Source organism: Arachis hypogaea, chromosome 16, assembly GCF_003086295.3.
Source record: "Arachis hypogaea cultivar Tifrunner chromosome 16, arahy.Tifrunner.gnm2.J5K5, whole genome shotgun sequence".
NCBI lineage: Eukaryota > Viridiplantae > Streptophyta > Magnoliopsida > Fabales > Fabaceae > Arachis > Arachis hypogaea.
The window spans coordinates 7,705,737-7,716,712 of NC_092051.1; the positions used below are offsets into that span (position 1 = coordinate 7,705,737).

At 29.5% G+C, this 10,976-nt stretch overlaps 1 protein-coding gene across 8 annotated transcripts; it reads right to left on the minus strand.

Annotated features, from left to right (window-relative positions):
- Positions 1-355: 355 nt before the first annotated feature.
- LOC112755700 (guanylate kinase 2) lies at positions 356-3,954 on the minus strand. Of its 8 annotated transcripts, none has more exons than XM_025803957.2 (11): positions 3,603-3,954; positions 3,028-3,064; positions 2,757-2,864; positions 2,595-2,668; positions 2,394-2,520; positions 1,898-2,260; positions 1,526-1,647; positions 1,298-1,433; positions 1,157-1,202; positions 965-1,070; positions 356-791 (listed from the first exon to the last, which is right to left on the minus strand). In XM_025803957.2, exons 2-11 carry the CDS (start codon positions 3,028-3,030, stop codon positions 674-676), a joined length of 1,203 nt encoding a protein of 400 aa, XP_025659742.1. In that variant the 5' UTR covers positions 3,031-3,064; positions 3,603-3,954; the 3' UTR covers positions 356-673. The 8 variants fall into 8 exon arrangements, with proteins under 8 accessions (XP_025659742.1, XP_025659741.1, XP_072075840.1 ...); XM_025803956.3 differs by having other exon boundaries at positions 965-1,073; positions 3,603-3,949; XM_072219739.1 differs by having other exon boundaries at positions 3,552-3,933.
- Between the last annotated feature and the right edge of the window lie 7,022 nt (positions 3,955-10,976).

Genomic DNA, 10,976 nt, shown 5'->3' on the forward strand with positions numbered 1-10,976 from the left:
TGTCATACAAATTTAGTTTCGATCTAGTATAAATACATATGTTAGTATTTTCATCTTTTATGGATACAAATGATCATTTATTCTTTTCTTTCAATACCCCCACAAGGAAATAACAAAAATAGAAAAATGCTAGTTTTATCATCTATTCATGTTTTTAATCAACATTTTCGACCAACATTCATGTACAATATTGAGAAACTTTAACGAAGTTTGATAAATGTGTTGTTCTAATAACATTTTTTCTAAAAAAAATCTAAACAAGATAGACAACAAATAAGGCATAAAACATGTAAACAACAAAGTTTGTGTTAAACGTGTGACTTGAAATTCAATGTCGTGTCAAACACCAACTGCCTAAAAGCAAACAAAAGATTTCATTCATTGTTTCATAATTTGTCTTGCTAACTCATGAAATGAATCAAATTTCATATATTGTTCATTTGGAGAGGCAAAAATCACAAGCCATCTCATTTGGCTGTGGAGGGAATAATCATTGTGCGATTGCCAACACTTCTCAAATCAATTCAATAGCCAGAACAATCAAAGGACGACAAAAAGAAAAGAAATATTTTTGTTTGAGACGTGAATCTAATGCCTAATCACATGTTCAATCTTCCTCAAGTTATATATGAATGGAGAAAACCAAGTTAGTTTGGCCAAGTTTCATTGAATGTTAGCTAAGCCTTTCCATCCCAATCAAACCATCCGAAAACGAGCCGATAGCCTGAAAATCCAATCCTCTTGTCCGTCCGGGTGCGCCTCCTTTGAGCGCGGAGACATCCAACATGATTCTGCTATGCCAAGTGCGAAGTTAGTAATGAAGCCATTGCCTCAATATCTTTGTAACTTAGAATTTTGTTAGATTCGTAACACAGTGAATCTTAACATAATTTATATTGAATAGTTAATGTACTAAATTTCCAGAGTAATAGATACTTTAGCATGGAGAGTTTCGAGGGCTTACAAATTCTTTGATTCCTTCTCCAGTCCAGAAGAGATGCAGTTTATGATAATCTTGTCATCGATTTTTGACACCGAATGATCCAATGGTAGATTTAACTCTCTAAGTGCTGCTGGAATGAAAGATTCAACAAATCAACTTGGGTACATGCAGTTAAGACTGAGCATCACATTTATTTACTGAATGGATGCTTACCTGATTTAGGTGTAGCAGCAACACAACCACCGAGTCCCAATAATTTCTGTACCAATGGATACATTATATCAGGCTACGTGCCTACGTCCATGGTTAGAAGTTCACGAAATCAAGAAGTTTGTGTGTGAGCAGTGAAGTTACCTTGAGTTTCTCGTAACACTCCTCAAGGTTATCATTGTATAAGATGAAATCAAATATGTTTGATGATTTCCCTTGCTCGATCTCAGCTGCAGCATTTCGGAGTCGCTTCAAGATTTGTTCTTCTGTCTCTGTCCCTCTGGTTTCAAAGCAATTGAGGTTCAATTATGAATTTTGGGAGGTTTGAGGACTTTAAAAGGAGGGCATGCTAAGTAGCTTATTATTATTCACCTGTCACGAAGGCGCTTCTCCAGCTCTTCCATTGATGGGGGACAAACAAATATGAATACGGCTTCAAGAGAACTAGACCTCACGGATCTGGCGCCTTGAACATCAATATCAAGAATACATCTCTGAATTAAAGAGAGAGAAAAAGACACTAATGAGAAATCTCAAAAAAAGATATTCAAAGAAATGCAATCTTAGGAGGATGAAGTACTATCATGTCAAGCCTTAAATAGAATGTAATTTCATTACTATCATAATACAAGACAAAGGATTGATTTTAAGTATGCCAAGGTATTATAATTATAAACTAGAATGTACTATTTGATAGAAACTATGCTTCTTTTCCCTAATAATAATAATTCAGAAGGAACTTACTTTCCCAGCATCTGCTACTACTTCAACAGCCTCAACACTGGTCCCATACAAATTACCATGGACAGAAGCAAACTCAAGAAATTTTCCATCTTTAATCTCTTTCTCCATTACACTCTTCTCAGTAAAATGGTAATGGACTCCATCTTTCTCCATGCCCCTTGGTGCACGAGTGGTGTGGCTCACCGAAAAACCAAACATGGATGGGAATTCCTTCATCAGCATTGATATCAGTGTTCCTTTGCCTACCCCAGAAGGTCCACTGATAACAACCGGCTTCTCGGCATTACCTGTCACTCCCTTACTCCACGCAACAACCTCAGTCCCCAGTTGTTTTTGCTGCTGCCTAACATATTGAGTGTCCACCTACCAATAATGTGAAAACGGAAAATTCAACATCCATTATGAGACTACAGAAATCTAGCAATGTTTCAGACTTTCCATACACTAGTAATAGTTTGATATCAAGTTAAGGATTTCGGTTTGCAAAAACACCAACCTCCAAAAACCATATTTGATCATCTGACTTGGCACCCTTCTTAAGAATTAGTATTCGGTCGTTCAAAAACACCGCGGAGTGGCCTTTGCTCGACAGAGGTTTGGTGCCATGCACGGTGGGATGAATCCTGCAATTTAAAATGGATATTCAGCACCAAAAGCTTGAGAGGAGCAGCTATGAAGCCAAGAAACTTAAACTGACCATTCTCCAAGACTACGGTCAAAAATTTGAACTTCAATGGACAAAGTTCCATCATCAGCGCCACCAATGACATACTGTCAAACAAATGGAGGCTCATTTTTTCGTTGTACGCAGAAGATTGTCTAGCTACTTTATAACATGGCATGGTATATAGTCTCTTACCATTTTATTTCCAATTGTAGTTGCAGTTTTGCAAGTTCCATTTTTCAATTCAAATCCATTAAGAGGCTCATTCTGAAGGTCATCAACAAGGAATGCTGGTGCTTCTCCCTAGTGATCAAAACAATTTAAGAGAGATTTAGATTCAAAGCAAAACCACTCTGATCCACATTTGAACATCATGTTATTACTGCATTATCCTTGAAATTTGAAACCATTTCTAACCCTTCCAATCCTCAATCAAACATCAGAGCAAAAGTATGGGGAAGCTTACCATGGAGTTATAAGACTGCAAAATCCTGGATTAAACCCTGAACAAAAAGTAAATGCAAAAACATAGATCAATATCACAACCTAACCAAGAGATCTATCAATAAATGCAAAGATGCAAACTTTCATAACAGAGAGAGAGAGGAGCAAAATCCATTACATGAAACATCAAAATGATAGCCAGAAGATCCCAATGAGATTTATGGAAAACAGAATTCAGAGATGCAACAATAACTCACCAAGCTTGGTTTTTTATTCAATAAATCCATCAGCCTGATCCTTAAACATAAGAATTTGGAAAAAAAAGTAATTTATTTTTCATATTAAAAAAAAAAACAATTCAGACCTCCGAACCTGAAATTCTAAACAAAAACAAAACCCAACATGGGGGTTTTCATTTTTCCTCTGTTCTCTCTCTCAAAGCGAGGTATATAGAAAAAAGGTAAATGAAGGCCAAAACCACACGCAACCAGAACAAGTGGATCAAACAGAAGAAAACCCAGATCGCAATGGCAGGAAAAACGAAACCTTTAAAGAGATTCCAGCACCAATGTTGATATTTTATGTGAGCATCATTACCTTAGCAACAGAAACCAAACAACAAGCAGCTTGTAGGCGTGTTGAACAACCAACCAAACCTTAAAAAGAAGTTAGCTTTATTGTGTTGGGGGTGTGTGTGTGTGTGTTGGGGGTCAGAGTAGTTGTTGTTGTAATGAAATCAAAACAAGGTTGGAAAAAGAATGGAAGGAATAAGAATGAGAGGAGAGGGATGAAGGGTTGTTCATATTTGTAGGGCGAGAGAGAGAGAGAGAGAGAAAGAAAGGGGGCGGCTTTAGTTTTTCTTCGTGGGAGAGAGGGGAGAAGGGACCCTTTTGGTTTGGCTTTCGCCTTTGCTTTGACCCTTGGCTTTGCTTTCGTTTTCTTGTGCGGTGCTTATGAACCTTCTTCCTTTTTGTTTCTTTATTCATTTTGGAAATTTCTCATTTTTTTTCTCATCTTTCCATTTTTTAATAAAAAGAGAAAATATTTTTCGAGATTTTCTTTGATTCACTTGAGCTGCCTCTCAAAATGGAGAGTGAGAGTTACATACTAAATTAAATTTTGGACACTTAAATTTTTGTATTATATTTATTATAAAATATATTGAATTGAGTTATGTTTTATTATTATGTTTAGTTTAAAATAAAAAAATTAGAGATAGATTTGGAATTTAAAATTTTAAATGAGAATATTTCTTTTAAAAAATTATTATTATTTTTCGAGTTTTCAGTGACTTGAAATTTTCAATAATTGAATCAGAACTAAACTTTTCAGTAATTTATAATATTTATTGAATTTTTTTATTAATTTATACAAATACAATAACATTAATACTTATTAAATATTTTAATATTTTTATCATATAAAAAATTAAATTAAATAAATAATAAAATATAAAATAGTATTAAATTAAATAAATAAAAAATACCTAATTTTTTATATTTGAACTCAAACGTAGATGGAGTGTTACTTGTTGAATAAAGAGCTGCCAAATGCGAATAAAGAAGCTGCTAGCAGCATGTTTTTATAACGATGATTTTTGTCTTTTATTTTATTAGATGATTTTTTATTCTTATCTTTTTTTGTTAGATAACTTTTTTGATTTTATTTGATTGTTAGGTGATTTTTTAATTTTTTTTTGTTAGATAATTTTTTATTTGATTTGATTTTATCTTTTAATTTTGATGTGTTGTAAAAGCCAACAAAGGTCCACTCAATCTAAATCTAACATGTTTTTAATGTTTAAAATAAAAAAATTATTGAACAATAAAAATAAGAGATGAGAATTAAACTTGAATACTCTGAGACATAGTAAATTATTTGAGTCAATTGAACTATTTTTTTATAAAAAATTTAGAAGGTAATAACCTTCCATTGTCTCAACTAAGTTTTGCCCATCACCAAAAAAACTAAGTTATGCCCTTATTAACATACAATATAAAAATATTAATATAATTTTAAAGTCAAACAATTTCAAACACATAAAATTCTTTTAAATATTGTAAATCACACTTTTATGTAGTCATAAAAAAAATCACACTTTTATGATAACATCGTTAAAATTCCATATTATAAAAACCAATAGTAACTAAATTTTTTTTATCATCTTTAAACGGATATAATTATTTTTTACCACTAGTTAGGACATCTCTTCATTAGTAGCTCATCTTGAATCTTTCTAAATTACAACACAAAAAAGAAAAAAAAGAATTAGTCAGTTGTAACCTGTACAAGCAATATCGGTTCATATAATACTAGAAATCTTCAGTGCACAAAATAAATACATTAATTGAATGACATATTAGTAATTTTGTATATAATTTTATTTCTCATGTCATTAAAATAAGGGATTTACAACTTTTATGGAAATTTTTTAATTTAATAAATAATTTAATTATAATAATTACCGAAATAAATAATTTAAAAAATATTTACCAAAATAAATACTTCTCTTATTTCGTTTACCTTGTAAACGAGATAAGACAGGTGGACGCAAAACATGTATATCTCGTTTACGGTATAAACGAGATACGTGTATTTAAAAAAAATTGAATAATAAAATATATTAGTATTATCAATAATCTAAACTTTAACATACAATTAATACATAAAAGAGTTGGTAGAAGAGATTAAAATAGATATGTTTGATCAATTAGTACTCAAGAAAGTTGAGGAGATAGTAGGAAGAGAATTGAAACGGTTATCTCTCATGTTATCTCCCACTATCCACGCGAGAGATAACCGTTTCAATTCTCTTCCCACTATCCCATCAATCTCTCATAGCAATTGGCAAACGGTTATTTTTCTTTTTCAAATTTAAATCAATTCAATTGGATCATAATTTAAATTACAAATTTTTATGTACTCTTTTTTTAGTATTAATTGATCAAACATATCCATTTTAAAAAATTTTAAATTAAATTATGATCGAATTGAATTGATTTAAATTTGAAAAATAAAGATAATCGTTTGCCAATTGTTAAGAGAGATTGATGGAGATAGTGGAAAGAGAATTGAAACGGTTATCCTTGCGTGAATTGTGGGAGATAACGTGCTGTTTCAATTCTATTCCACCATCCCATCAATATTTAATAATTGATCAAACATATCCATTTTATTCTCTTTTACTAATCTTTGTATGTACTAATTGCATGCTAAAAATTTGGATTATTGATAATATTAATATTTTTTATTTTTTTTATTTTTTTTAAATATATATATCTCGTTTATAGTATAAACGAGATAAGAGAAAAAATTTTATTTTGGTAAATATTTTTTAAATTATTTATTTCAGTAATTATTATAATTAATTTATTTATTAAAATAAAAAATCCACTTTTACGGTGGGATCAAATTTTATTGAACTATAGAAATTTAATATTTTGAATAGCAAAAGCTTGGAGAAAACGGTGTAAAAACTTTAGCAAATATGAAATATAAGAATATATATATAGATGCATTTGATTTGTGTTCTATTTTTAATATATATATATATATATATATATTTTTTTTTTTACCAAAGATAGGAGACTCGAACTCGCAACCTCTTAATTGAGTATGAGGAACTATGCCATTTGAGCTATTACTCATTGGCTTAAAATTTGGAAAGATAGGAGACTCGAACCCGCAACCTCTTAATTGAGTATGAGGAGTCTATGCCATTTGAACTATTACTCATTGGCTATTTTTTAATATTTTTTGTTTTTTAGGTTTTATAGAAAATAAATACAAAAAATATTATTTTACTATTTTTTATTATTATTATTTTTTTTATAAAATCCAAAAAAAAACTAAAAATTAAAAAAATTAAAAACGCAAATAAAACCACCCTAAATTTTCAATTTATTAGTTAAGATTTAAGAATATCGGCATCGCTACTAGAGCATTTTTTTATTGTGAAAAATCGAAAGAAAAAGTATTTGTAGACAATAAATTAGTAAATAATGTAGTGTACATAATAGTCTTCTTTTTTTATTTATAATTTCTGTAATTTGTATGCAGTGTATATTTTTATTTTATTAGACTAATTTTAAAATTTATTATTTCTATTATTTATAAAAGTCTTCTTTTTTTATTTATAATTTCTGTAATTTGTATGCAGTGTATATTTTTATTTTATTAGACTAATTTTAAAATTTATTATTTCTATTATTTATAAAAGTTATTGTCTACTTAATAAAACCGAAAAAAAAAATATGAAAGGGTATTTATTCCTAGTAACGTTCCTGTGGTAATAGAAATTCCATGCAAATTAAAATGGTGAAGAAGCTTGACAAGTGTGAGAAGCGAATTGAACCTCAATTTGATTCTTGTTTTGTGATGATAATAACAAAAATGTTCGTTGCTTAGATTATTTAATATATTTTATATTTATTTTATATTTGAACTAATATTACTAGTTAAATCTCTATTTATTTTTTATTAAATATGTTGATTTTCTTCTGTAATAATAGACAATTTAGTGTAATATTAGGATTGTATTTTCAAAAATTAAAATAAATTTCAAGTCCAATCAACATATTTTCTCTATTTTAAAATAAGTATTATCAATTAGTAAATTAGTGTGATATATTACTTTTTTAGAGTCATATCCATCTTTATTTTATTAATTAATTAATACTCCTCTAATCATCTTTGGAATAAGTAATGTGAGAGAATACATAAATAAAGTAATTAGAAGAAATTGTTAGTATTATATATTATGCTCCTCTGATCTAGGATAACTTTATAAATTTATTTTTAATTTTTATAGCTCCAATGTAATTTAATTATTTTCTTAATACAAGCATATCATTTGAAGGTTTTGTCGTCTCTCGTGTGATATGATTCCCATGATATAGATTTGTTTTTTTGTTTCGTCTCATCCTTCCCAAAAAATTATTAGAAGGCCAGTTGAGTAAATTAATTAAATTAAAGATTTTCTTTCAAAGCATAATTTAATGAATCGTATACCATTAGAGTAAATCACGAGAACAAAGTTAGCAAGTGACCCACATGCATGGCGGAAAGGAAAATTAATTAAATTAAAGTCTATAATCTCTTTTTATGTCGGCCAGCTTGATTGCTTGACTAATTTAGAAAATTAAGGTTTTTTTACCAAAAATTAAAAGGTAATTTTATTTTAACAATTAGTTTTTGAATTTTTATTTATAAATTAGCTATTGAATATTATCAATTTGATAACTAATTTTGTTTTAAATGTTTTGGTAATAAAATTAAAAAGCTGGAGACAGCAGTATTTAATTAATAATTTCCTTAAAGAAAATATTTTGTGTGAAATTCGTCAATCATCACTATAAAATTTCCTTATTATTACTCGATCATTACTTAATTAATTATTACTTACTTAGTTGCAAGTATTAATGTATCATCCATGCATGAACCAAACTTATATAGAGGCTTGCTACACATACAACTCTTTTTTACTTACAAGTTTTACAAGTTGCTACACATTAGGGTCTTTTAATGCGTTATTCAGTTTCCAAAGCGCCACAGTGGATTATGAACGACTCTTCTTCCTCTTTCTCTTTCTCTTCCTCTTCCTCTTCCTCTTCACTCACCGTGGATTATGAACGACTTCTCTTCCTCTTCCTCTTCCTCTTCCTCTTCTTCCTCTTTCTCTTCCTCCATGTATTTCTTCGTTATTCTCTTTGCCTTTTCATTAATTGTTTTACTTGCGTTTATTACTGGTATTCTTGCTTCCTTTTTTTTCGATTTTCATGGTTTCTAAAATCAAGCTTTGAAATCGTTTTGAAAATAATGGAACGTCAGAAATACACCCAAACGATTACAGAAATACACCCAAACGATTATAGAAATACACCCAAACGATATTTCTTCGTTATTCTCTTTGCCTTTTCATTAATTGTTTTACTTACGTTTATTACTGGTATTCTTGCTTCTTTTTTTTTTCGATTTTCATGGTTTCTAAAATCAAGCTTTGAAATCATTTTGAAAATAATGGAACTTCAGAAATACACCCAAACGATTACAGAAATACACCCAAACGATTACAGAAATACACTCAAACGATATTTCTTTGTTATTCTCTTTGCCTTTTCATTAGTTGTTTTACTTGCGTTTATTACTGGTATTCTTGCTTCTTTTTTTTCGATTTTCATGGTTTCTGAAATCAAGCTTTGAAATCGTTTTGAAAATAATGGAACTTAAGAAATACACCCAAACGATTACAAAAATACACCCAAACGATTACAGAAATACACCCAAAGGACACCTTATGCATAATTCAGAACTCTTTCTCTTTCTCCTCCTCATCTTCTGCTGCTTCTTCTTCTTCAAAAACGATTTCAGAGCTTGATATCAAAAAATAATGGAAATCAAGAATAACGAAAAAAGAAAACAAAGAGAAAAGCACGTAAATGAAGAAGGAGAAAGAGAAGGCAAAAAACGAAAGAAAAGAAGAAGAAGAGGAGGAGGAAGAGGAAGAAGAATGTGCAGCAAGAAGAAGAAGACGGTGCAGTGAAATTGTGCAGTAACGGTTGAAGAAGGAGAAAGAGAAAGCAAGAAACGAAAGAAAAGAAGAAAAAGAGGAAGAGGAAGAAGAAGAAGAACGTGCAGTAACAGTTCAAGCGCGTTAATATAATAACTTGTAAAGACTTGTATAAAAAAATGCTTGTATGTAGAGAATTTCTCACTTATATATTGGGAGAAAAATATCAATTTAAAATAGTATAAAATTATTTTATTTTGTAAATTTTAATTATTATTAAAATAATTAAATAATATTAGATCTCAAAAGTAGTGTATAATTATAAATATTAATTTAAATAAAATAATTTTAAATTATTTTCACAACATTACACTAAATTAAATATATAGCTACATTTATTTTGTGATTATTATTTTAAGTAAGTGTGTCTATTAAGTAACATTACAAACCTTATACACATAAATTTTTTTAGCGTCATTATTGTGCTACAATCTACTATTTATATCTCTCGTTCTGTTTCCTTTACTTCCTATTTTTTCAAAATTCTAATTCACCGTGGTTGGAGATGAGAAGAGAAGCATCACAACCTTTAACACACTGCAGTTTGCGTTTGCCGTTCATTTTCGTCGTTCACCGTCCCTCGCGTTGTCTCTTTTATTTTCTTCTTTTACGAGTATAAACTCTAATCTAATTCTTTTTTTGTCACTATTTCTTCTCTTTTAAACCTTCTAAAATAATAAAGTTAATGTTAGAAAGATTATAACAGTTTAAAATTATCAGCAAATATAAAAAAAAAAAACTATCATATAAATTAATAATTTAGTGAAGATTTCAAATTGTTATTACCAAACTGTCACTAAATATAGCATAAAAAAGCATCCTAATATGTATTATAAAGGGTTAAGTACGATTTTGATTCTTAAGATAGGGATTGAACATTTTTTTTGCTCGCAACCATTTTTTGCATATAAAATCATTCCTAAGGTTTAACTTAGTTTTAAAATAGTCCCTTTTTACCAAAATTTTAATTTTTATTACTAAATTACCCCTAACAAAAAAATTATAAAATGAAAAAAAAAAAAGAAAACAGGTGAGAAGGGGAAGGGGAAGGGAATCACGCAAGGGGGGGGGGAATGGAAGCTTCGTCGTTCTGCTCATCCTCCTCTCGCCGCTCGCCGTTAGGGGTGTTCAAATCCAAACCGATCCAAATTAAACCACTCATCCAATCCAATCTAAACCGAAGACCGATTAAAACCGCACTAATTCGGATTTGATTGGATCTTATTTTTTGCAAACCGCTGGATCGGATCGGATTTCGGATATACTTTTCATAACCGATCCAATCCAATCCAAACCTCATAATGTGTTATAATATTATTATTTTATTATTATGTTTACAATTATACTTATAACATATTCAATTTGTTATACATTTTTATATTTTTCATGTATTATTATTATTT

What these genes read in the sequence shown, in the direction of transcription:
- LOC112755700 (XM_025803956.3), bottom strand. An exon ending in AGTGTTACGAGAAACTCAAG is followed by an intron (nt 1,203 to 1,297) that starts GTAACTTCACTG and finishes CCATTGGTACAG; the next exon opens with AAATTATTGGGACTCGGTGG. An exon ending in TGCTGCTACACCTAAATCAG is followed by an intron (nt 1,074 to 1,156) that starts GTAAGCATCCAT and finishes CTTTCATTCCAG; the next exon opens with CAGCACTTAGAGAGTTAAAT.